Source organism: Ursus maritimus, unplaced genomic scaffold (genome assembly GCF_017311325.1).
Source record: "Ursus maritimus isolate PB19 unplaced genomic scaffold, ASM1731132v1 scaffold_19, whole genome shotgun sequence".
In the NCBI taxonomy this organism is placed as follows: Eukaryota; Metazoa; Chordata; class Mammalia; order Carnivora; family Ursidae; genus Ursus; species Ursus maritimus.
In genome coordinates, this window is record NW_024424341.1 from 50,650,471 (window position 1) to 50,675,839 (window position 25,369).

General features: G+C 55.1%; 3 protein-coding genes across 4 annotated transcripts in view; 2 read left to right on the top strand and 1 right to left on the bottom strand.

Annotated features, from left to right (window-relative positions):
* Window positions 1-376, top strand: part of PAK4 (p21 (RAC1) activated kinase 4) — a 42,446-nt gene extending 42,070 nt beyond the window's left edge. For both annotated transcript variants that reach the window (XM_040633956.1, XM_040633958.1), the window contains exon 9: window positions 147-376. In XM_040633956.1, coding sequence (XP_040489890.1) covers window positions 147-305 — 159 coding nt within the window. In that variant the 3' untranslated portion in view covers window positions 306-376. The remainder of the gene's footprint in view (window positions 1-146) is intronic.
* Window positions 377-13,720: 13,344 nt separating this feature from the next.
* Window positions 13,721-17,496, top strand: NCCRP1 (NCCRP1, F-box associated domain containing). The gene is made up of 6 exons (XM_040633040.1): window positions 13,721-14,018; window positions 14,607-14,669; window positions 14,753-14,804; window positions 15,406-15,501; window positions 16,064-16,202; window positions 16,334-17,496. The coding sequence occupies exons 1-6, from the start codon at window positions 13,721-13,723 to the stop codon at window positions 16,472-16,474; spliced, it is 789 nt and encodes a 262-aa protein (XP_040488974.1). The 3' UTR covers window positions 16,475-17,496.
* A 1,002-nt stretch (window positions 17,497-18,498) lies between these two features.
* Window positions 18,499-19,718, bottom strand: SYCN (syncollin). Its single transcript, XM_040634412.1, has 2 exons — window positions 19,324-19,718; window positions 18,499-18,508 (listed from the first exon to the last, which is right to left on the bottom strand). Exons 1-2 carry the CDS (start codon window positions 19,716-19,718, stop codon window positions 18,499-18,501), a joined length of 405 nt encoding a protein of 134 aa, XP_040490346.1.
* Window positions 19,719-25,369: the final 5,651 nt, after the last annotated feature.

The window sequence follows — 25,369 nt, forward strand, 5'->3', positions numbered from 1 at the left end:
AAGCCAGGTGTCAGAGGGGGTGTTTGGGGCCCCAGGACTCCAGGAGCAAGGAGGCGAAGGCAGAACCAGGGGCCACCCCTCCGTGGGTTCCCCAGCACCAGCACCTCCCCGCACAGCTTGGCCCTCCTGTCCCTTCCCTGCTGCAGGTGGACATCTGGTCTCTGGGGGTGATGGTGATCGAGATGGTGGACGGGGAGCCCCCCTACTTCAATGAGCCGCCGCTCAAAGCCATGAAGATGATTCGGGACAGTTTACCTCCAAGAGTGAAGGACCTACACAAGGTGAGAAGCAGCATCTGTTGCTGACGTTTAAAATCATTCTTAGATTTTTTTTTTCAGTCTCTCTGTAGCTTTAAAGACTCACATATCATATCCAGGAGCAGATCGTGGCTTTTGGGCATGGAGCTTGGAATTAGAATCACTCGGATTCAAATCTCTCCTCTTCCTTTTCACTCAGTGGGCAAAGGATTCAGCCTTTCCATCTCTGAAGTTTGTCTGGAAAATGGGATACAATTGGCTCCTCTGTTGTAGGGTCGGCTGGAAATGTAAATGAGGCACTCCATGAGAACTCCCTCGCTGAGGACCTGTGACATACGGGGGACTGTTCTAATTACTGCGGATACTGCAGCACAAGACCTGAGATTTCCTGGCTCTCATGGAGCTTGTGTTTTAGTTGGGAAGGCAGATGGTAAATAAATATAATATAAATAATGATATGATAAATATGATAAAATAATTTCATGCTATGAAGCTGAGCTGCTCAAGCACCCATTCCTGGCCAAAGCGGGCCCGCCCGCCAGCATCGTGCCCCTCATGCGCCAGAACCGCACCAGATGAGGCCCAGTGCCCTGTCCCTGAACCAAAGAGCCCCTTGGGTCACCCCTGCCCCGCCACGGGCCAGTGGGGGGCCGGCCCCCACTCCTCCCCGCCTGGGAGACACTCCGTGTGGCACCGCCCTCCTGGCCGGGGGTCGGGGAGCGTGCAGGACCCTACTACTGAACTCCAGGTTTGATTTTGTGACTTTAAAAAAAAACAAACAGGGACTCGTGGGAGCCAGTGAGGGTCCCCGGACTCCCCACCCTCCGGGACAGTCCCTCCCTGTGTCTTCCTGTCTTCCAGGAAGGACAGGCGGCCCCCCATCACTGGAAATCATCTGCAGCGGGGGCTGCCGTGGGTGGAGAGAACACTACGAAAAGCGTGTGTGTGTGTGTGTGTGTGTGCACGCGTGTGTGCGTGAGTGTGCGTGTGTGCACGCACGCCCATGCAGAAGGTCCAGCTGCTCTGTCCTCCAGCCTGTGAGTGGGTGTCTCTGAGGCCTTGCCTGACATACAGTGCAGCCCCCTGGCCCCCCTGAGCCATTGTGGGGGTCGATCATGAATGTCTGAAGAGTGGCCTTTTCCCCAAGTCCTGCACCCCCTTTCTGTGGCTGGCTGGGGAGACGGGGTTGGGGCTTCCCGCCCATCGCCAGCCTCTGCAGATGACTACTGCACCTGGACAGCCTCCTCTTTTCTAGAAGTCTATTTATATTGTCATTTTATAACACTCTAGCCCTTCTCCCGACCTGGGGACAGATGGTCTCTGCCCCACGGGGCGGCACCAGGGACAGAACCCTGCTTGAAGAATCAGGTTCCCAGCCCCTTGGTGTGGCCCCACCCTCCCCTCCCTTCCCTCGAGTTAGTTTTATAATTAAAACATTTTCTTGTTATGTGTGTGGTGTGTGTAGAGCCCCTCCCTGTCCAGGCCGTCTTGGTGCGGGACTGGGGGGAGGGACTCGAGGACGGAGAGGGGGGCCTGGCGAACCCCAGGATTCCAGCCCATCTTAGGGCAAGGGCCATGTCTGTGGGGGGTAGGGAGCCCCAGGTCAAAGCAGCCAGTAGTGCCCCTGACATGGGACCCAGACTCACCCACACCCCGCAAACACCAGTCCTCCAGGCTCCGTGTGCCATGGTGACCAGTTTGCCAACTCTGAGGGTTGCCGGAAACTTGTTTTAAAGTTTGTCTTGAGTGTGTTCAGTGAGTAGGAATGACCCTTGATGAGCCGATGTTAGTCAACGGGCCGTTCACAATATTGGTCAGTGAGCAGGTGGGCTTTGAGGGCTTGGCTAAGGCGGATGGATCTGGAACGGCCAGCTTTAGGGATACTCCACTGGCCAAAGCCCTCCCTCCAGATCGGGGTCCTGTGGGGTCTCCACGAGGGGAGAAAGGAATCGGCTGGCATCCACACGACGCTGCCTCTGTGTTCTGGGCACTGACTGCCCCAGGCTGGTGTGAGCTTGGGCTGCGTGCGTCTCCTCAGCACCCGAGAGGTGGCGTGGGGCAGCAGCAGCCCCCCCCCCGGGAACAGCTGCAGCGTGAGCAGGGAACCCCACCACCACTGGCCCCGGGACCTCAGCCTGCTTTGTGGGCAGGAAACACGTAGCGATTCCGGCTTCGGCTACGCCTCCTGCTGCCACCCCAGAGCACGCCTCTCCCCAGGCCCTGAGCTCCCACGGCTGGGATGCCGTGTCTGTGCTCAGGGCTCAGAAGTTGAACCATCCCGAGGGAAGCAGCTGTTGCCGTGTATGACTGTGTTGGGTGCCTGGGTGGAGTTGTTACATCTCTGGGAAGAACTCTGCCAAAGCGGGTATAAGGAGAAACAGAAAACAAGAAAAGACCAAAGTAACATACCCCCACACACGCGCGCGCACCAAAGAAAAAGCTTTGGGCTTGAATGTTTTTACAAATGAGTTCTACCAGACTTGGAAGGATCACGTAATTCCTACCTTGTACAAACTGTTCCAGAAAATAGAGAAAGGATAGCAGCCCGACTCATTTTCGGAGGCTGGTACGCCCATGATTCCACAGGCAGCTAAGAACGGGGTAAGAACAGGCTGGCACAGAGCCCCCGCGCTCCCAGCCGGAGTGCCTTGCCTCCTGGGGGCCCCCGGTGGCGCTCCAGGATGGGCCAGTGTGGGTGAAGGAGCCCCCACTTCCTGGGACAGGAGGTCCCTTGCCCAGTCATTACTTGGTGGAGGAGCCAACATTCAGCCCCGTGGTGACTCTGCCGTGATTGTCACCTTCTGTCACCATCACTGCAGTTTAAAGGATGATTTAGGTGGCCTTGAGAGAGCGCTTCTGGGGACTCCGCGCCCCCTCCTGCTGTCCCTGCCCATCTGGAAGGGGTTCCCAGGGCATCAGTGAAACCCCTCTAGTTGTTTCCAAGGGGAGAGTGAATACAGGGAGTTGGTCACAAAAGTATCGGGAAGGCTGGGGGAGCCAACAGGGCCAGGAACCCGGCCCCCCAGGGGGCTAGAGGCACAAAAGGGCTCAGTGGCACTACCAAGACCCCTGGAAGTCGGCTGGCGCCTCAGCTGCAGCGGGGGCAAAGACGTTCTTCCAACTTTCTGCCCCCTCCAGCCCCAGGGCCTCCTTCAGGCAGGACCCCACTGACGCCAGCATCAGAAGGGCAAGTGTGGCCAAGCAGGAGCAGACACCTGCCCCAGCCGCGATGTGGCGCAGGGGGACTGGCTTTGTGCAGACCTTGCTGACCGGACGTGGTCCCACACAAAGGAACGAGTGTTACCTCAGCGGCAGCAGGGGGCGCTGTGCTCTAAACTGCAAAGGCCCAGGAGGGGAAGCCAGGGACCTACGCCCGTAGGTCAGAGGCGTGTTTACAGAGACGCAAAATGAGTGAGTGAAACAAGTCAGACGAGTGGTTCTCCAGGTGTGGTTCCCGGACCAACAGCATCCCCAGGAACTTGCAGGAAATGCAGATTCCCAGATCACACCCCAGGCTGAATCAGTGGTCCAAAGGAGGACGGGAAGAGGCGGGCACGCCCCTTTAAGGACATGAACCAGAGGTTGCGCCATTGCCTCATTGGCCAGAGCTTCGTCACGTGGCGGCACCCCGTGCAAGGGAGGTTGGAAAACGTAGTCTTTATTCTGGGCGGTTGTGTGTCTGGCTAAAAATTCTGTTATTGTAGAATTGTGATTCTTCACCTCCGCTAGGCTCCGCACCTTCACTAGAACCCAGAGACAGACCCAAGTGTATTCAGGATGAGCTTAATATATGATAAAGATGGCCCCGCAAAACAATGAGGGAAAAATAGACTGTTTAATAATAGTGTGGGGGGAATTGGTTCGTTTTCTGGAGAGAAAGAAAATGGGATCCCTACCTAACACCACAACGAACCCTAGGTGTGTGCTTCCCGGGACGGTAGCCACCAATTACGTGTGGCTATTTAATTTTAAATTAAATGAAATGAAGCATTTCAGTCCCTTGGTGGCACTAGTCACATTTCACACCTTCCACTGTCACTGTTCACCAGCGGCTACTAACTAGATGGTTCAGATATGGACCTTCCCATTATCTGAGTTCTCCTGGGCAAGGTTCTCTGATGGATTAAACATCCTCTGGAAGACAAACTATAAAATTGACAGAGGAAAATACTTGATGATCAGCAGTAGAGAAGGACTTCTTAAAACTCCGATGGAACAAATTGTGAAAAACAAAATTAATTGAACTATGTTAAAATGTAAAGGTTTTGTTCAAGGAAGGACATACATCATGGGCAAGGGTAATAGGCTTCAGAGAGGGAAAAAATATTTTCAGAGTCTAACATGGATCCGATTTTTTTTTTTAACGAGAAAAAGAGCAACCCAAATAGAAAAATGGGCAAAGTGTATAAACAGGCAACTTACAGAAGAAAAAACCCAGAAGACCAACCAGGGTGTGTACAAGGGCTCAAACTCCTTGGTAATCGGAGGAAGGCACATTTCAGCAAGCTATCATTCTACCACAAGCCTGGTAAAAATTCAAGTCTGGTTTAGTCAAATGAAGTATCGCACATATGCATCTCGCAATAATTCCATTCCTAGGTGCCGTCCCAAAGAAATCATGGGACCGTGTGGGAGCAAGCACGAGGACATTCACTGCAATGGTGTTTATGGGATGGGAGCTGGAGGTGGCCCGGGTGTCCACTCTAGGGCAGCAAATGGGAGACACAGGGGCCACACGCCAAGGACTCCATGCAGTCCTCAGGAGCCAAGGACCAAGTGTGCTCATGGGGAGGGAGAGCCAGACCAGTGATGGAGAAAGTAAAATCAAGATCTATGATACCAGGCCACGTGTGTGGATTACAAATGAGAGACATAAAACAGTAATACCCGTTTTTCAAGATTAAAAGAAGGAGACTCGTTTACATAACAGAGTGCCTCCCAGTGGGGAAGAAGGGGGGGAGAGAGGGAATAAAGAGAAAGAATAAATGAACATGAGAGGGGTCTTGAGAGGAATAAAGGCCTTGAAGGTCACGCTGAAGGTCTGTCCTATGAACAAAGGGCAGCCCTCTTTGGTGTGGATTGGGGCCTGGTCACAGCTGTTTAAATGAAAATTATCCAGGTGATTCTAATGTGCAGCCAGGATTGAGAACGGGAGCGTGGCTATGGGGGCCACCCCGCACTTTGTCTGCCCCAGCGTCACCGCTGGACTCAAACCCCCTGCCCACCTCCTGCCAGCGCCCCAGAGCTTACAAAGAGGGGCCCAGGGGAGCATCTCGTGCTTTCCCCCATTTCACAGATGCGGAAACAGTGCCACGGAGGGGAAGGACCTGTCCAGGGTCCCATGACCTAGGAGGGCCAGGCCTAAAGTCTCGGGTCCCTCGGTGCTGTCTGTGGCGAGCCTTGAGCTGGGCAGTGGGGCTGCTGCATTGAGCAGGACAGACATGGTCCAAGAGGCCCAGACCCCGATGCCCCGGGGCCAGGCTGGTAACATTGGGGAGCGGGAAAGTGGTGCCCCACGCGCCCCTCTGAAGCGCAGTCACTGCTCAGGTCACTGTGGCCTTGTGGGAATTTGGCCCCAGGATGCCAAATGTCCAGATTTTTCTTCAGAAATCCCCATTTTCATGTAAAAGCTCTTGAATCTTAAAGAGAGGCAACCAACTCAGCGTGCTGAACGCTATCACGTGGGCCCAGCAAACTCAAGGGAATAGCTAACATTCATCAAAATTGTAAGACAGTGGGGGGTGCCTGGGGGGGCTCGGTCAGTTGAGTGGCTGACTCTTGATTTCAGCTCAGGTCATGATCGCAGAGTGGGGAGATCGAGCCCTGCGTGGGTCTCTGCACTTAGCAGAGAGTCGGCTTGAGATTCTCTCCCTCTGCCCCTCCCCTGCTCCCCTTTCACACTCTCTCTCTCAAATAAATAAATAAATCTTTAAAAATATATACTAAGTGTTCAGGGCTTCGCTGGACACCCAGTTTACCCCATTTAACCCTATCGTGTGTTGAACAGCACCCCTGCCACCTCCAAAAGATATAGCCACGTGGAACCTGTAAATTCAACCTTATGTGGAAAAAAGGGCCCTTACCTTGTGGATGTGATGAAGGGTTTTGAGATATGAGATCATGCTGGGTTATCGGGGCAGTGTCATTAGAAGAGAAGAGCAGAGGGAGGTTTGTGAAGCCCAGGGGAGGCGGACACGGGAGGGCTGCGGGGCGGACCCAACAGCACGGGCAGCTCCCAGATGCCAGGAAGAGTCTCCCCTCAGAGCTTCAGAGGAAGCAAGACCGGCTGACACCTTGATTCCGGAATTTGGCTCCCAGGACCTCGCGACATCATCTTTCTGCTTTGTGGCAACTCATGAGGGCAGCTCTAGGAAACACGTACGACCCCCCCAGGGGCCATCCTCTGAGCAAGCAGCATCCCCAAACCCATTTTACAGCTGGGGAGACTGAGGAACAAAGACGCCACGTCACCAACGTGAGGTCACACAGCCAGAAGGTGGGAGAGGCGGGATTTGAACCCAAGCACACGGGGCCCACGAGTCTCTGCAAATCCCCACCGGGCCACAGCCTCCGGGACCGGGCAGGGCTCCCTTCACTACGGCACCTGAGCAGGAAAGTGTCAACTCAACCAGGGTCAGGCCCCAGAAAGGAAGTTCAGAGGAGAGATTGTTCGAGAAGGCTGAGAGGTGTTGGGGCTGTGAGTGGGGACAGCACATGGGGTCCTGGCCTGTGGTTTGGGGAGGTGGGGACAGCTCAGTGCCTCCCCCCCCAAGAAGACCAGAGGCATCTACAGAAGTTTTGGGGCCCCGCTGGGTTAAACAAAGGTAAACTCTCAACCTTTCTTCCTGCCTCCCTCTCTTCCCAGCTCGTTTGTCTCTGACTTTCTCTCTCTCTCTGTTATTCTTTCGTTTAATCACACTTAGTATTTGAGCCAATAACCCAAACCCACGGTACAAAATGCAAAAGATTCCAAAGGAGGTAAGTTGCAAAATCAACCCCCTCCCCCCTCCCCCATTCCCAGCCTCTCGGTCCTCCTCCCTAGAGGCGGCCCCTGGTAGAAGTTTCTCGCATCTCCTTCCAGAAATGTATGCGTGGACCAGGAAAGACCTACATGCATATGCAGATTGTGTCCCACTTTGCACGAATGTTCGCATAATGTCCACATCCTTCCACCTCTCGCTTTTTCCTTCCAAACACTGTGTCTTGGTGGTGGCTCCTTGTTGGTATGTCAACAGCAACCTCACTCCTCACTCACGAGTTATGGAAATAGTCCCAGTCGGTGGACTGCCGGGAAGCCCGCAGCTGCTCTGAACACCGCCACAGTACAGATCTTGCATATATTTTATATTTGGCACATGGGCAAATTTGTCTGGTATCCATACGCCTTGCCTCCTCCCCTACCTGCCATTGGACTCCGCCCTGCCCTCTGCCCCAGGTAATGCCCTCTCGGTATTTCTAAACTTCTAGATCCTTCCCCGCCTCTGGTCAGCCTTGTCCCAATCTCTGTCTTTCTCTTTCTCCGCTTTCCTGCTCACCACCCTCCCCTCCTCCTCTTCTTCTTTCCCTCTAACCCCCTCCCACTTCCCTCCTTCTACCGGGCCTCATCCCTGCCTTTCTGTCGCCCCCTGTAGGATGAAACTGGCTCACCGCATCTTCCACCAGACTCTTGTGGTTTCTATTTTGGGAAGGTAGCACCCAACCCAGCTTATCTTTCTCCCATCCCCTGCCCCCTTCCAGACCTAGCTGAGCCTCCTCGCTCCTTGCAGTCCTGGTGGAAAACCTACTGTTTCCCAAAGCCCCAGGTGCCTGTCCTTCTGAACCCCACCATTCTCTCTCGACCAGTAGAATTGGGCCCTGGGGGGTGATACTGGTTTTTCAGTAGAAGCCGTGGGAGCTAGACTCGGGCAGGCTGGACCTGCTGCTTCGACCGGACAGAGCCTCCCCTCCTGCCTGGGGCCGGCCTTCATGTCCTCCTTGCTTAGCAAAGAAAGCAACCAGTCTTTGTCAGAACCGAGCTGGGGACAGACAAACAAAACAAGGCCCTGCCCTGGCGAGTCTGACATTCTCACGGAGTGACACAGTTCATGACCAAGTGAACACATCCACATACTCATGGGTATTTATAAATCATAACTGAGCTCAAGAAAGAAAGAATGGGTGTGGCGATAGAGAATAGCAAGGGGGTGGGAAATTGACCTTGGCCAGGGATGGCCCAGGCTGCTGTTTGTGTATAGCGAACAACCACAAGGCTACATTGTTGGGCAGAATAAAGCCAGAAAGGTGTGTATTATGAGAGGTGACATCTGAATGCAGATGAAGGCAGCCATGGAAGCATGGAGCGGAAGGCCTGGTAGGAGCAGAGGCAGCATGTGCAAAGGCCCTGAGGTAGAAAGGAAGTTGGAGGGTCAAGGACCAGCAAAAATACAGGACACCGTGAGTGAGGGGAGAATGTGGGCCACCGCAGGTAGCCCTGAGGGGAGGCATTAGCCCCAGATTATAGATAGGAAACTAAGGCTTGGAGAAGGAAAGTCCCTCACCCAAGGACACACGTGTCAGGGTGGGGACTGTTGACTTCAGGCGGCCTAACTTACGCTCTGAACCACCAGGACGGTGGTTCTTAGTGGGATCCCAGACCAGCATCACCTCTCGGCCCACCCCAGAACTACTGAATCAGAAACTTGGGGTGGGAGCAGGGTTTGGAGCCCAGCAGTCTGCAATTAACAAGGCTTCTAGAGGATTCTGACACACAGTCAAATTTGAGAACCCCTGAGCCAGGTTCTCCTGCCTCCCCATAGGTCGCTCCTGTCCCCTGAGGGATCCCTGTCCAGCATGGGTTGAATGGTGGTCCCCAAAAAGATATGTCCACATCCTAATCCCCAGAACCTGTGAATGCTACCTTCCTTGGAAGGGTTTTAAGGGAAGCAGACCCATGGCCAGCAGGCTGATAAGAAGGATCACCCCGGGAGTCAGACACTAGCATGAGGCACCTGGACCCCAACCTGAGCCTCCCTCCCCACGGATGCAGACTTTGTGGGCCAGACTGCCAATGTCCAAATCTCAGGTCTGCCACTTCCAGGCTGTGTGACCTTGGGCAAGTCACTTTACCTCTCTGTGCCCCAGTTCCCTCACAGTAAAGTGGGTTTAATAATAACAACACCAACCATAGTGGTTCATTCGATTAACACACATGGAGTGCAGGCGCCCGGCTGGCTTCGTTGGGAGAGCGGGCAACTCTTGGTCCCGTCCATCCTCATCTCCCTCCTCACCGCTCCCCAGATCCGTCTCAGCCAGAGATCAGTTATGTTTCCTCCTTTCCCACCTTCCCTGAGAAGTCACTTAGAATGCATTACACCTACCTACCTACAAGATAAACCTATGAGCTGTCCCATTGTCTCACTGATCTCAGCTCCCCTACATTCCCTCTGCTCCAGCCTCCCCGCTGTTCCCCAAACACACTAAGCTTGGTCTCACCCCAGGGCCTTTGCACTTGTTGTTCCTGTTGCCTGGACATGCTCAACTCTTTCCCCTTCTTCAGGTCTCCACTCAAATGTCACCTCCTCCGAGAAGCCCTCCCTAACTACCCTAGTTAAAACAGGCTTCTGGGGGCGCCTGGGTGGTTCAGTCATTAAGCGTCTGCCTTCCTTCGGCTCAGGGCGTGATCCCAGCGTTCTGGGATCGAGCCCCACGTCAGGCTCCTCCGCTGGGAGCCTGCTTCTTCCTCTCCCACTCCCTGCTTGTGTTCCCTCTCTCGCTGGCTGTCTCTCTCTGTCAAATAAATAAATAAAATCTTAAAAAAACAAAAACCAAAACCACAGGCTTCCGGCTCCTTTTCTCTGTCCTCACAGCCTGTTCTTCACCTCCAAAGCAGTTGATGCTGCTTGTCAGTTAACCAGTTACTCTTTGACTTGTTGAAGCCCGTCCCTCCTTGCACAAGGGACAGAGCCCTGTGGGGACAGCTGGCTGGCTGTTCTTTCACCATTATATCCCTGATGCACAGGGCTTGTATTAAGTAATGGTATTACTTAATCAGTATTATTGCTTATGATTCCTTAGTACTTAAGTATTTGTTGAAAGAATAGGAGGTAGAAAGGCAATGGGAAACTAGGGATCCTTGTTTTCTTTCTCTATTTTTTCTTCACACGAACAGCAGCATATGAAGCCCACTGTTGGACATCTTACTCTTTTCACTTAATAGGCTTGTAGATATTTCCTTATTAGTATGGAGACATGTTGCTGTGTTCTTTTTGCTTTGCTCCTTACTGAGGTATAACTTACATACAATAAAACACACCCATTTCAAATGTACAGCTCGGTGAGTTTTGACAAACGTATTCTTCCTCCCATATTACCACCACCACCACGAAGACAGAACTTCCAGGGCACCTGGCTGGCTCAGTCAGTCAAGCATCTGACTTTGGCTCAGGTCATGATCTCAGGGTCCTGGGATCGAGCCCCATGTCTGTGCCCTGTGTCTGCGCTCAGGGCGGAGTCTGCTTGTAACCTCTGCCCCTCCCTCTTCTCCTACCCCTCCCCCTGCTCATGCTCTCCCTCCCTTCTCTCTCTCTCTCTCTCTCTGCATGAGAGAGAAAGAGAGGGGGGGGGCAAGAGAACACAAGCCAGGGGCAGGAGCAGAGGGAGACGGAGAAGCAGACTCCGCCCTGAGCAGAGAGCCCGACTCAGGGCTGGATCCCAGGACTCTGGGATCATGACCTGAGCCGAAGGCAGATGCTTAACCAACCGAGCCACTCAGGTGCCCTGGGCATCTGGTTTTATAAGAAATCGTCAAATTGCTTTCCAAAGTGGTCCCATCATTGCTCATGCTTTTGAATGCTTCGTGACCCATGAGAGGTGGCTTTGGGAAGGGGTGCTACGTCAGTTACCCAGGCCTCAGCCTGTTCAGAAAACTGGTCCCCACACTCGGCCCTTCACCACTTGAAGGTGGAGGGAAGGGACGTTGGAGGTCCACTTGGCTTTGCAGGGCCCGGGTTGTGCCCCGGACTGCTCGGGTTTAAGTAACGATGTTTCTCATAGTTTGGCGTGTGCAGGAGAGGGAGAGGGTGCTTCTTAAATTTTTGATTCTGAGCCCAGAGGGACTGAGGCCGACTCCTGACAGTGAAACCTGGGAAGACACATTTTGAGTGAACTCCCTGGGGGAGTCTGACGTGCTGTAAAGCTTGGGACCACTGAGTCTGGGGTTGGGGAGGGTAGGTGAGGGAAAGTCATTCCAGGTAGAAAGAACTTTGGGAGCAAAATCCCTGATATGGGAGAGAGCAGGTCATGGAAGCAGGGACCAGAAATCCAGGCCTCAAATGGCCGTCAAAGAACTGGGGTTAGGGGCGCCTGGGTGGCACAGCGGTTAAGCATCTGCCTTCGGCTCAGGGCGTGATCCCGACGTTGCGGGATCGAGTCCCACATCAGGCTCTTCTGCTATGAGCCTGCTTCTTCCTCTCCCACTCCCCCTGCTTGTGTTCCCTCTCTCGCTGGCTGTCTCTCTCTGTCAAATAAATAAATAAAATCTTTAAAAAAAAAAAAAAAGAACTGGGGTTATTCTCCTGAGGTCACTGGGGAGCCATGGTGAGCTTAAGTGGGGGAGTCACTGCTTGAATTTGGGCTCTTGGAAGACCCCTATGACTGCATGCGTGTGTGCATGTGTGTGCGTGTGTGTGTGTGTGTGTGTGTGTGTATGAGATATAGAAGGGGGTGAGGACCCCAGGAAGGAGATGATGGGAAATGTGGTGTGGAAACCGTGGAAACCCCATTCTACACACTCCTTGCTCCAGGCCACTCCCTGCCCTGGATTCTGACCTGGGGACAATTGACTCCCCTCACCAGACACTCCTGCTCGGCCCCTTCCTCCTCCTCCCTTGCCCCTCTTCCTGCTGTTCGGCTCAGGGGAGAACAGGTGGGCTGGCCGCCAGGTATGGGTGTGTGTTTGTGTGCTTGAGGTGGCCCCGGGAGTGTCTCCAGTTGCGCGTGTGTTGTGAGCTCGGTGAGTGTTTGTCTGGGAGTCTCCTGGGGACTTCCTGGTGCATCTGGGCTGCAGCCCTGGGGTGCATTGGGTGAGTTACTAAACCTCTCTGTGCCTGTTTCCTCATCCGAAAAATGGGCAGAGCAATGGTATCTATTTCCTAGGGAGGATGTGGAGACGGAGTTGATTACCCCAGTCAAGAACGCCGAGCAATGCCTGGCGCACCGGCAGCCCTCAATTACACGGACAGCATCATTCGGGTGTGAGCGCCACTCTGAGTGTCCCGGGCATGTGTCTGTCGGACGTCTTGCAGGAATCTGGGGCAGGAAGTGCCTCTGGAAGCATAGGCGGTTATCTAGGGCAGCACGAGAGCAGGCCTGCGGGGGTGGCCTCTCTTTCCTCCTCTGTGAAATGGGGATAACAGCCCCACCCCACACACGGTTGGCGCGCAGGCGCGCTGGGCACTGGAGCGCATGTTTGCACGTGGGTCTGCTATTACCCCTCCTTTGTCGATATGGTGCAGATAATAGTGGCTCCCCCCCCCACCCCCTCTGCTGCTGGAGGATGACACGAACTAGTAAGCACCTCAAACAGCACCCAGTACCCAGAAAGCGCTCACTGCAGAGGCTGCTGTTGGTGTGGAACTCTGTGCCTGCGCTTGCCTGGGCCGGCTGTGGGATGTGGCCCGGGCAGGATGCGGTCGTGGGCATCTGGGTCTACAGGTTCCTCGTCACCCCACTTCCTCCGCACCCCGACCTCTTGCCCCTGCCATAGCCCCAACCCTCACTCCCAAATCCTCAGGATCTCTGAGGGAAGAAGCTTTGGCAGCCGTGCCCTCTGTCCCAGCCCCGAGATGGGGTACAGACAGTCCCCCAAAACCCAGGTGGGGTTACGGCTCCCCTCTCTGCTTCTATGTCTGTGCCTCTGAGTGCCTCTCTGCCCTCCGCCTTGGTTTCCAGAACAGGAAATGTCAGGGTCCCAAGGGTGTGTCCCAGGTGAGCGCAGAGGAGGAAGCAGTGGAGGCAGGACCTCCCCCACCTCCTACCTCCTGGAGGAGAGTGGGGGTGGGGACAAGAGGGGGTCTTCCTTAATTAACCTCTTAATCCTGCCAGGCGGGATCTTAATGAGGGGGAGGGACCTCATTAGAGGGCAGGGAGCCCTGACATTAGCTCCTTTGTCACACCCCTCTCCCAGGGCCAATGCCTGGGCCCTCAGCTGGCCCTGGGGAAACTGGGGCAGGAGGCTGGGAAACCGAAGAGGGGCTGCGGGCCCGGACTCCTGGGCCCTGGAGGAGGAGACGACCTGCACTCCTGGGTCTGACGGAGCAGGGAGCTGGGGACCTGGACTCCGAAGTCTGAGGGTGGAGGGCCTGGGGCCCGGAGCCTTCCCCTAACACACCCCCCTCTCCAACGCCCGCTGGCGCACCCCGCCCCTCCCGCCTCCGGTTAACCCCACGCCTGCGGAGGAGCCCGGGACAGTCGCCCGGAGTCCACGGATGGACGAGGAGCGCGACCGACACGCGCTCGGCGGCGGGATGGAGGCCGACGAGCCCGCCAGCCCCCCGGAGCCGCCGTCGCCGCCCCCGCCGCCGTCGCCGCCGTCCCCCGCGGCCCCTGAGACCCCCGGGCCCCCCCAGCCCGAGCAGCCGTCGGAGGCCTATGCCCGGCAGCTGCTCCTGGAGGAGTGGAGGCCCCCGGGCGGGAGCCTGGAGCTGCCCCCGCGCCTCACCTGGAAGCTGCTCTTCCTGCGGCGGCCGCTCTACCGCAACCTGCTGCGCTCGCCCAACCCCGAAGGTGCGGGAAGGTGCGGCACGCGGCGCCGTACCCCACCGCCGCCCGGTCTCCTCCTTCCGCCGCGCGGCTCACTCGGACCGTCTGTCTTTTCATCTTTCCGTCTGGTCTCCTTCTCTGTTTCTCTACATCCTTCCCTGTCTCTTCTGTCATTGTGCTCCTCTCCAGGGCTTGCGGCTCTCTCCCGTCCCGCCGCGCATCGGCCTCTCTTTCTGTGCCATATGTCCCGGTCTATCTCTCCCGCTGTGTCTGTCTACCTCTGTAGACCCCTGTATGTCTACCTCTCTCTCCCTGCCTCCCCCCGCTTGCATTTCTGTCTCTTTCTCTAGGTGCCTCTCGCTTTGTCCCTCTGTCTCGGTCTCACCAGGGCGCCCTCCTCCTCCTTCCCTCCTTCTTCACTGCACCATCCCTTCCCCCAGGACATTCTCAGGGCTCTCCCAGGGCCCTGACTCACACATCCCTGCCAGGCAGGTCTGGCCTGGCACGGATTCCTGCCCTTCCAGCACAGCCCTGGGGGGAGGGAGTCAGGCCGAGGCTGAAGGGCTGGGGGCAGTTTCAGCCTGCTGAGGCTCCGCTCACTGTGCCTTTCAGGCATCAACATTTATGAGCCGGCACCCCCTACTGGTCCCACCCAGCAGCCCCTGGAGACTCTGGGTAAGTGCTTGCTGGCTGGGCCCCTGGACAGAGCGGTTCTGGGGAATGGGCATGCTCTAACCCTTTGCTCCTCCACCTGCCAGGTAACTTCCGCGGGTGGTACATCAGGACCGAGAAGCTCCAGCACGACCGCAGGTGAGTGGCCAGGACCCCAGGGCCCTGCTCCAGCCTCTCACTGCAGGGCTAGAGAAACTGTGTGCCCCTCTGGGCCTCAGTTTCCTGCTCCATACACAGGGTTTGTCGTCAAAGAGAATGCTCGTAAAATACAGCATAGGGTCTGGCTGTGTCCAGCTCGCATACAGTAGGTGCTCAATAAGTAACAGCTCTCACCATTACTCTACTCCCCCTCTTTCCCTGGGACGGGAGTCACCCAGGCACCATCTACCTTCCATTAAACCGAGCCCTGATTCTGCACTTTGGGTGGGACGGTGTAATTCAGGGGCTCAGAGTCACGCGAGCCTGGGTTGGGAGCCCAGCTCTGCCACTTCTTTGCTGCTTGACCTTAGGCAAGTGACTTCCCTTCTTGAGCCTCTATTGCTCCTCTGCATCATGGGGTTCAGACAGTCTGGCCCTCAAGGGGGAATAGAGGGAGCTGAGGCTATAAGGTGGAGAGTAAGTGCTCAGCGCCCATACACGGAGCCCGGGATGTCTCTACGAGGGCACCATGACCAAGGTTTCCTGCTCTCAAGAATGCCGGCAGGTCCCAGACCTCCCCTGCCCATGCCCTCTCTCGCAGCTGGACAGTGAAGCAGCAGTGTGTGGATCTCCTGGCCGAGGGCCTGTGGGAGGAGCTCCTTGATGACGAACAGCCAGACATCACGGTCATGGACTGGTACGCACCCCTGCCCGGTCAGCCTGCCCCATCGGGTCACGCATAGGGCTCCCCAAAGCGCCAGCCTCACCTGTCCTCCCCTGGTGTGAGCTTGTCACCAAGACCCTCATGCCACTGCAGGATCCAGCCCTGCCTACCTTTCTAGCCCCTTTCCTCTGCGACTTCCAATCTCTGAGATGTGCCAGGGTCGACACTGTTCTTTCATTCTCGGACGCTTGGTCACCCTCTGTTCTCGAGACAAATTCCTCCTTATCCTTTGGGATTCTGCTACATGTGGCCCCACCGGGAAGCCTTCCCTGACCACCCCCAAGCTGGGTCAGATGCAGTATGCACCAGTGCCCTGGACATCCCCCGACCCAGCCCTTAGCATTCCTGATGGCCAGACTCTATGACTCCCCCGAGGGCTCCGTGGGGGGGTCGTCTTCGTCAGTGCCCGCGCTAGCCAGCCCAGGTGCACAGAGTGGGAGCCCGCCAGTGTGCCTTGCATGGTGTTTAGGACCAGGGGTTGAGGTGGGGACACGGGAGCTGCAGTGGCAGCTGAAGGCCTGGACCCCACCCCCAGGTACGAGGATAGCCGGCTGGACGCGTGTGTCTATGAGCTGCACGTCTGGCTGCTGGCAGCTGACCGCCGGACCATCATCGCGCAGCACCACGTGGCCCCCCGCACCTCTGGGCGGGGCCCCCCCGGCCGTTGGCTCCAGGTGAGGCTCTGCCCTGGCCGCCAACCCCAGCCACGTGTTCATGTCCCAGGGCCTCAGAGAGGGCGGAGGTAGGAGAGGAGGATACCCGGGTCCCTGATGGGATTTCTCCCTCACCCCGGGTGCCGCCACAGGTGTCCCACGTCTTCCGCCAGTATGGCCCTGGCGTGCGCTTCGTCCACTTCCTGCACAAGACCAAGAACCGGAGGGAGCCCGGTGGGCTGCGGAGGACAAGGGTGACCGACTCCTCCGTGTCTGTGCAGTTCAGGGAGTGACTAGCTGTTCAACTCCCGGCCTCTTCTGACCCCTTGTCTCACTAATCCACAGCCTTGACTCTTTCCTGATCCCTTACCACCTCCCTGATCTCTTAGCACTTCCCTGACCCTTTGCACCTCCCTGACCCCTTAGTATCTCCTTGTTCCCTTATCTCTTTGGACCTCTTAGCATTTCTTTCACCTCCCTGACCCTCAGAAGTCCCTGGCCCTTAGCACCTCCCTGACCTTTAGAAGTCCCTGGCCCTTAGCGCCTCTCTGACCCTTAGAAGTCCCTGGCCCTTAGCGCCTCCCTGACCCTTAGAAGTCCCTGGCCCTTAGCGCCTCCCTGACCTTCAGAAGTCCCTGGCCCTTAGCACCTCCCTGACCCTTAGAAGTCCCTGGCCCTTAGCGCCTCCCTGACCCTTAGAAGTCCCTGGCCCTTAGCGCCTCCCTGACCCTCAGAAGTCCCTGGCCCTTAGCACCTCCCTGACCCTTAGAAGTCCCTGGCCCTTAGCGCCTCCCTGACCCTTAGAAGTCCCTGGCCCTTAGCGCCTCCCTGACCCTTAGAAGTCCCTGGCCCTTAGCGCCTCCCTGACCCTCAGAAGTCCCTGGCCCTTAGCACCTCCCTGACCCTTAGAAGTCCCTGGCCCTTAGCACCTCCCTGACCCTTAGAAGTCCCTGGCCCTTAGCACCTCCCTGACCCTTAGATGTCCCTGGCCCTTAGCACCTCCCTGGCCCTTAGCTCTGCCCTGTTGTCTTAGCACTTCCCCGACGCGCGGCACCACCTGTTCCCCTCACACCTTCATGACTCTCGGCTTCTCTTTGATCACTTACCACCTCCCAAGCCCCTGACTCCTGCCTGGCCCTTGATTTCCCACCTGACATCTTCATACCCCCTTGCACGTCGGACTGTCATTTCTTCTGCACTCTCTGAGCTCCATGAGGGCTGAGGGCAGCGGCCACTTCTTCCCGAGCTAGTGCTCGACAGATAGTAGGTTCTTCATGAATCTTTGTTGACTGATGAATAAATCCATGTGCACAAGGATGCGGAGCATTTCCCTGGTCTTTGCTTCTCAGAATGACACTGAGTTCATATCCCATTGGCACCTCCCATAATCCTTATTCTCCAGCACCTCACAGCCCCTGTGCTGTTTGCACCTCTCTCGACCTCTGATCTCCTCACATATCCCCAGTTTACAGCCTCTTGGCATCTCCACTTACCTCTCTGCTCCTATTTCATCCTCTCAGACACGCCTCACATTCCCCTTCCCCCTCCAACCCCAAATTCTCACCGCCCTAGAGCTGTCCCCATACCTCTCCTCCCCACAATACCCTCATTTCTCCTCCATCATTCCTCCAGAGTCCCCAAAGCCATCAAGGGCCATCATCTCTGGGGATGGTGGTGGGACAGATTGCAAATTTGAGCTAAAAGTTTTTTTCATGTGTAGGGGAAAGAGAGATTGAAAGTCTGTAACAACCCCTAAGTCCTGGGCTCTGGCCAGATCAAGCAAGATACCCTGGTCTTAGCCTGGGGCAGGGTCCTTGAAGGCCTCTAGCTGTTCCAGGCCTGACTCCTGAGGGAATCTGGAAGTCTCTGGCAGGCCAGAACAGCTCGGGGGCATTCGGGGAAGAGATAGCTACCAGAAAGTGTGGGAGGCATTTTAATGTTTAACAATCAGCCAATGGTATCACTGCATGTCACACGGATGTCCTGTGGACGTGTGTCTTTGTGCCCACCTAAATTCACGGCCGAATCTGAGTATGACCCCACCTACAGCATTGTCACAGGTATGGGCTGATGCAGGCCTGACCACCCCGCTCTCTCCCCCATCCCACCCCTGTCCTGTGTGGACTTGGGTCCCAGGCACAAGTAGATGGCAGACAGGGCTAACTTCACAAGGGCTATATTGCAGGGAAGGCAGGGTGGGGGCGTAGGCAGAAAGTTCTCTCCTCTTGGGACTTGGGGCCTTCATCAGACCCCAGTGACAAGGCCAGTTGAGAGGCTCTGCCCCTTGTGGGGTTGGAGACGAAGTATCTCTAAGCCATCAGTAACACCTGCAACAGAATAAAAAATTATCACCAGGGGGGTGCCAGGGGCTCTGAGATCCAGGGTGTGTGGGGGGGGTTGGGTTCGAAAAGCCTGAGATGGGGTGGAGGGCTGGGTTCCAAGTTCAGGAGCTAGGCGTCCTGGGGGCTCTTGGAGCTCTTGTGGGGGGAAGGGGGACACGTGAGGTGGTTTTGGAGAGTGCTAGGACTAGATTTAGGGCCCCAGGTCTGTGAGCTCCCATATGTGAGTGCACAGTGGGCTCGGGGCCCCCGAAGTTGGATCTGGGGGGCTCTGGAACCTCAACTGGGACTTTGGGACTGGTTTCCAGGGCTTCATCTCATCTAGAGGGCCTACGTGGGTGGGGAGCATGAGGGTAGATAGGGTGCTCCTAGAACTGGGTCTGGGGTCTTGTGTGGGTCAGTTTAGAGTCTGGGAGTCCTAGAGCTGGCTCCGGTTGCTCCGGGATCTGGGACGACTGGCTTTGGTTCTGGGGGCTCCAGGGTGAAAGGATTGATGGCTCCCCATTCCCCAACCTAGGCCTAGGACTGCAGCTCTGGGTAGGTCCGCAGGTGGAGAATTCAGGAAAGTGGGAGGCAGGTGCTCCCAGAATGGAGGTTGGGGTGCTAAGGGGGTGGGTGGGGTCAGCTTCTGACTCTGGGAATCCCGGAGTTGTGTCCGAGAGATCCGAGGGGCATGGGCTTGGGGGAGCAGGAAGGGGACCTCCAGGATTGGTTCTAGGGACTCCCAGCGGGGATTAGGGGCCGAGGGACCTGGGGGCCCGGGTCTGCGCGGCTTGGACCCAGAGGCGGGGCCGGGCGGGCACCTGCAGTAGAGCGACGCGATGGTGTTGGACCAGTCGCCGAAGATGCCCTTGCGGAACTCTTCGAGGCGCGGGTAGACGCCGGACGAGAACTTGTGCTTCTTGCCGGCCTTGCCGCGTTGGGACCACACGGTAATCTCGCAGCGCGGGGCCACCACGAGCGAGGAGGCGACGTTCGCCCAGTCGGAGGGCAGGAAGGGCAGGTCAGCGCCCGGCTCCAGCGACAGCTCGGCGCCCCCGCAGCAGTTCTCGTAGTAGGGGTCGCTCTTGTCGTAGAGCTTGGCGCAGATGCGCGCCCCGTCCGGCTTCTTGAGGTCCGCGGGCGCCGGGCAGGCCGCTCGGACGCCGGGGACGGCCGCCAGGGCCAGAGCCAGCAGCAGGGGGCACAGCGGGGACATGGCGACACTGCGGGGCCGCGTCCCCGCGCTCTTTTATGCGCCTGACCCGTGGGAAGGGAGAAGCTGCGAGATAAGGAGGCCCTCCCCAGCCCCCCCACCCTCCCCGGAGCGGGGAGACCTTCCTAACCTAGGTCAGAGACCCACAGCCGATGAACGCGGACATACTTATGTACAATTTAGCAGCTTAAGATTTCACGTGGCAAACAACATTATAAAACAAAAAAGTCAACAGGACTTGAGAATGAGTCTTTTATAACACAGAAGGCAGCATAAGGCTAATAGTATACATAAGAAAAGTTCTTAAAAACTGACAAAGATCGGAACACCCCCCTTTTCCAAATAAGGAGAGGCCAACGGAGGAGGAGGGGGAGGGGTTGGATCTCCAGGCTCGTTGGGACACTGAACCTTGGGAAAGGAGAAGCTGGAGATAAGGAGAGAGGGGCCCCAGAGGGGAAGGGAGAGGAGGGGAGGAGATGAGGAGATACGGAGAGAGATCCCGCTCCCCTCGGGAGCAGGAGAGCTTCCCAACCAAGGTTGGAATCCCAGGTCTGTGATACAGACCTATTTGCACAACACTTAAAAACCACTGCAAGACAATGCACAAAAGGCTTGGGAGGAAAAATCGCAACGCTTGAGACAGGATATAATTAACAGCTATAAGATATAAAGAGTGCTTACAAATTGACAAGAAGATATCAAACAATCCCCCCCCACCCGGCCACCCCCAAGAAAGACAAGCCTTGGAGGGGGAGAGGGAAGGAGGAGGAGGCTTCCACCCCCTACTCCCACTCCCCAGGAGCCAGGGGATTTTCTTAACGAAGACTGGAAATCTTGCATTTATAAAATAGAGGACCTATCGAATTGTATAAAATGTGAAACTTTTGCACCGCAATACAGACTAAACAAAAACTTTACCTGGGGAAAAATAGACAATTCTTGTAACATACAATAAGCAGTTACCAATCAGCAAGCAAAAATGACACAAGCTAAAGGAAAACTTGAGGAGCGGCCCAGGAAGGGTAGAGAGGCTGGGACCTCAGAGTGGGACAGGGAGCTGGGCATCTGCAGGCCTGGCCAAGGCCCTCCGGACACTCTTTGGAGTTCCTGGCCTCCAGTCAGATGAGCACCGAGTCAGGCGTGGATGAACCGATCGGACAAACAGTGGTTCAAGACTGTGGCTCTGTGGGTAAGGCCAAATCTAGGCCTCAGTTTCCTCATCTGTAAAATGGGTGATATTTTCTTGCTGTACCGCAGGATTGTTATGAAGATTACAAGGGATAATAGAAAGTGCAGGGGGAATGGGGCAAAGGAACAGCCTCTGGAGCCAGGCTGCCTGGGGCCAAATCCCAACTCCTCCTTGAGCTGTCCACACCTGATTCCACCTCCGGGCCTCAGGGAGACAAGGATGGTATCCATCTCAGGACGCTGGTAGAAGGGGTAAGTGAGTTAATCCACATGACAGCACTAATAGTAGGGCCCTTGCCAAGTGCCATGTGAGCATTTGCCATCACTGTTGTTATGCCAGCGCTTAGCATGGTGCTCACTAAACGTAAAGCAGCACAAGGAAGCATGAGCGCCCATCTGCTCTCATCCCCTCCTCCTCCCCCGGACGCTGTCTCCCGCCCTGGCCAGGCTAATGCCGTAGGGAAGAGCCAAAGGCTGGAAACACTTGGAAGTAGGTTCAAATTTTGACCCTGTCACCTTGCTGAGTGTCCTTAGGCAAGTGAACGCACCTCTCTGAGCTTCGGTCTCCTCCTGCCTTCAATGGGATAACAGAAAATGATAATAGAAAATTATTATATAGGGGCGCCTGGGTGGCACAGTGGTTAAGCGTTCCGGGATCGAGTCCCACATCGGGCTCCTCCGCTGGGAGCCTGCTTCTTCCTCTCCCACTCCCCTGCTGTGTTCCCTCTCTCGCTGGCTGTCTCTCTGTCACATAAATAAATAAAATCTTTGAAAAAAAAAAGAAAATTATTATATAAAGAAACCTAGAACTGGGGTGCCTGGGTGGGTGGCTCCGTTGGTTGGGCATCTGACTTTGGCTCAGGTCACGATTCCAGGGTCCTGGGATTGAGCCCCTACATGGGGCTCCCTGCTCAGTGGGGAGTTTGCTTAAAGATCTCTCTCCCTCTCCCTCTGTCCCACCCCCCTACTCATGCTCTCTGTCTCTTTTTCTAAATAAATAAATAAAATCCTTAAAAAAAGAAATCTATACGTGACATAATAAAATATCATTCATAAACATTAGGAACAATCTGCATCATTGTTATTTGTAAATATAAATACTTAATATTTAATATCGAATGAAAACAGTTGTCGATATAAATATATAAGGCACCAAGTACAGTGCCTGGTACATGGAAAATGCTCCGTAAACAGGAGCTGTTAGGACTATTCCATGATTCTGAGACCCTGGATCCTGGCCTGGCCCTGTCCCAAACCAGCCCTGGATCCTTCTCCCTCCTTTCGTCTTGTGAGCCCACGAAATCTAATCTCCAGCCGCTCACTTCCCAGCCGGCCTCCTTGACCTCAGGGACACAGAGCCCCCACCCTCCCAGCTCTGCCCGGCCCTGGACTCAGGGATGGACGCAGGTAAGTGTAGTGCGGCTGACAAGGGCATCAGACACTGTAGCCACATGGGACGGCAAGGAGACCCTGATAGGGAGAAGACCCAGGGACAGGAAGCCAGGACCCAGGCGGCCACAGCACACAGCCAGCATCAGCGAGGACCCATGGAGACCCAGGGTGAGCGCACAGCATCCCCAATCCAGGGACACATACATGGGCAGGGGGGTAGGGACACCCTGTGACACAGTCAACCTGATGATGGTCACTGAGCCTCACTCGTGAGTCCTAGAGAACAGCACACACTGAGTGTAGACACCTGCTTGGGACACACAGTCCAAGAGAAGCACCGTCCCAGACAATGCGCCCCCAACAGAAACACACCCACCACCACCAACAGGCCCCCAAGCCTCGACCACTCCCAGCCTGCACCCTGCAAAATCCCAAAAGCACAAAACCCCATACACAGATCTGTGGGGCCAGAGGGAGCACCCACAAGCCATCTTCGTCCAGAAGCAATTCCGTCACTGTGTATGAACACAAAATGGGCAAATAGAAGAAAAATAAACATCTCCTTTTTTTCCCCCCATTTTTTTCTTCAAAAAATGGAAGGATGACCTGCCCTTGAGGAACCCATGAGCCTTTGAAAAAGTCAGACGGTAAATCAATAATTCGACCACAATGTGAAAAGAGTTAAAACGGGGGCGCGGCAAAGGACTCTGGGAACACAGTGGGAAGAATAGCAGGGTTTCTTTAATATCCGCGGATACATTTTGATTCGTACAATAAGGAAAGAGTCTTCTCTTCAGATCGCACAACCTTAATTCCACCTTTCCCCCAAGACCATAAAAAAGGAGACTGGTATGCCCATGAAATTGCCGCTAGTAAAAAAAGAAAGTATTCGTCTCCATGAGGGCGGTACCTGAAGCTAAACACTACAGGTGGCACAGAGTTTAAACAAAAATGCGGTCTGTTGCACAATTACAGGAAAATACTCTGGTCGGTCCTTAAGTTCACACTGGATCATGGGAACTCACTACGCTTCTGCCTCCCTATGGCACTGAATGGGATTATTTCTATATAATCCTTAAGGGCTACTATGACCCTCCAAAGCAGCCGTAACTGTGTTTGGAAACAGTGCTTCTAGAAGTGTGGTCTCTAGACCAGTGGCATCAGCGTTCCCTGGGGACTTGTTAGACATGCAAATTCTGGGCGCCTGGGTGGCTCAGTCGGTTAAGCATCTGCCTTCGGCTCAGGTCATGATCCCAGGGTCCTGCATTGGGCTCCCTGCTCACCAGGGAGTCTCCTTCTCCCGCTGCTCCTCTCTCTGCTTGTGCTCTCTCTCTCTCTCTCTCTCTCTCTCTCTGAAAAACAAATTAAAATTTTTAAAAAAAGGAAATGCAAATTCTCAGCTTCACCCAAGTGGTTTGAATTAGAAACTCAAGAGGGTAGGCTCAACAATCTGAATTTTAAATGCCCTCCTGGGGATTCAATGCCTGCTAGAGTTTGAGAACCACTGGGTTAAGGCGTTGGTCTTCTCAGGTTTCCTATGTCCCTGATGGTTTATTGCCACCTAGAATTTTCTGTATTGACACCTCAACTTGCTCAGCTCCTGTAAAATGTGTTTCATATAATTTTCCTGATTAAAACATTCCATTAGCAATAGAAAAAGGGACATGTCTTGGGAGACCCAGGTGGAGCCTCGTGAGAAGGTGACTGGAACCCAAATGCCTCCAATGAACTTGAATCCTCTCCAACACAGACAAAACGTCAGTCATCATCTAACTTCAGGACGTGACTGAAGACCGTTTACTCAAATACACCTGCCCAAGTGAGGCGCCTCGTTTCCAGGTCTCCCCGGTCCCATGGCCCCCTAGTGGTCTAGGCCAGGGCTACTCCACCTTCAAGGTGCCGCAAATTCCTTGGGGCGGGGAGGGTCTTGTTAAGATACAGATGCCGGGGCCGCCTGGGTGGCACAGCGGTTAAGCGTCTGCCTTCGGCTCAGGGCGTGATCCTGGTGTTGTGGAATCGAGCCCCACATCAGGCTCCTCCGCTAGGAGCCTGCTTCTTCCTCTCCCACTTCCCCTGCTTGTGTTCCCTCTCTCGCTGGCTGTCTCTATCTCTGTCAAATAAATAAATAAAATCTTAAAAAAAAAAAAAAAAAGATACAGATGCCGATTCAACAGGTCTGGGTTGAGGATCTAGGCTCTCCATTTCCGGCGAGCTCCCAGGTGCTGCCAGGCTGCCGGGGGCCACTGAGTAAGTGGCTAAGTGGCTCTCCCAGCTGAGACGGATATAGCAGGGATACAGCTGCAAATCAGACACCTGGCACCGGAGGGCGTGGCAGGAATTCCGAGTTGGGCAAGGCCAGGGAGACGCCGGGGAGCGGTTGCAATGCAAAGAGAAAACTCCAGCGAACTTTCAGAAGGAGGCCTGTGGAGGAAGTGAAGTCTGAAACTCTTCGGGGCAGGAACAGCTTTGGCCCAAGAGTCCCTGAGAGCGCAGGTGCGGTCGTGGGTGCGGTCGAGGGTGCGGGTGCGGGTGCGGGTGCAGGTGCGAGTGCCCGTGCGCGGTGAAACCCTCGGGGGAGCCCGAAGCCGGGCGGGGCTTCGCCCGCCGCCCGCGGGGTTAGGGGAGGCTGGGAGCCCTCGCGAGGTGGCGCCAGAGCACGGAGATTCCCCGGACGGGCTGGGAGTGCTGGAGCCCAGGTTCAAATCCCGACTCTGCCATCTACGTGCCCCGCGAACTTGGGCACGTTGGACAACCCCTGTTAGCTTCAGCTTCCTCGTGTGTGAAGTGAGGATAATACACAAAAGTTAGTTATAGCTACGTTTCCCTTTTTATTGCTTATGTTAGGCATTGGTACGTTCTTTTTTTTTTCTTGATCAGTTTTAAGATATAATTGCAACCGTTTTATTAGTCTTTCTTTTCAAGTTACCGACGATAACCAAGGTTTAGCTGTGTAGATTCCTCTCTATTGCATATGTAGTTTTTTCTTTAATTTGATCTTCATTAATATGAACAGCATTCGTTTCTATTGTGAATTTGGATTCTTTCTTTCATTCTACTTTCTTTGGATTTTTTTG

What these genes read in the sequence shown, in the direction of transcription:
- NCCRP1 (XM_040633040.1), top strand. Translation starts at nt 13,721, where the DNA reads ATGGACGAGGAGCGCGACCGACACGCGCTCGGCGGCGGGATGGAGGCC. An exon ending in GCGCTCGCCCAACCCCGAAG is followed by an intron (nt 14,019 to 14,606) that starts GTGCGGGAAGGT and finishes TGTGCCTTTCAG; the next exon opens with GCATCAACATTTATGAGCCG. An exon ending in GACATCACGGTCATGGACTG is followed by an intron (nt 15,502 to 16,063) that starts GTACGCACCCCT and finishes CCCCACCCCCAG; the next exon opens with GTACGAGGATAGCCGGCTGG.
- SYCN (XM_040634412.1), bottom strand. Translation starts at nt 19,718, where the DNA reads ATGTCCCCGCTGTGCCCCCTGCTGCTGGCTCTGGCCCTGGCGGCCGTC.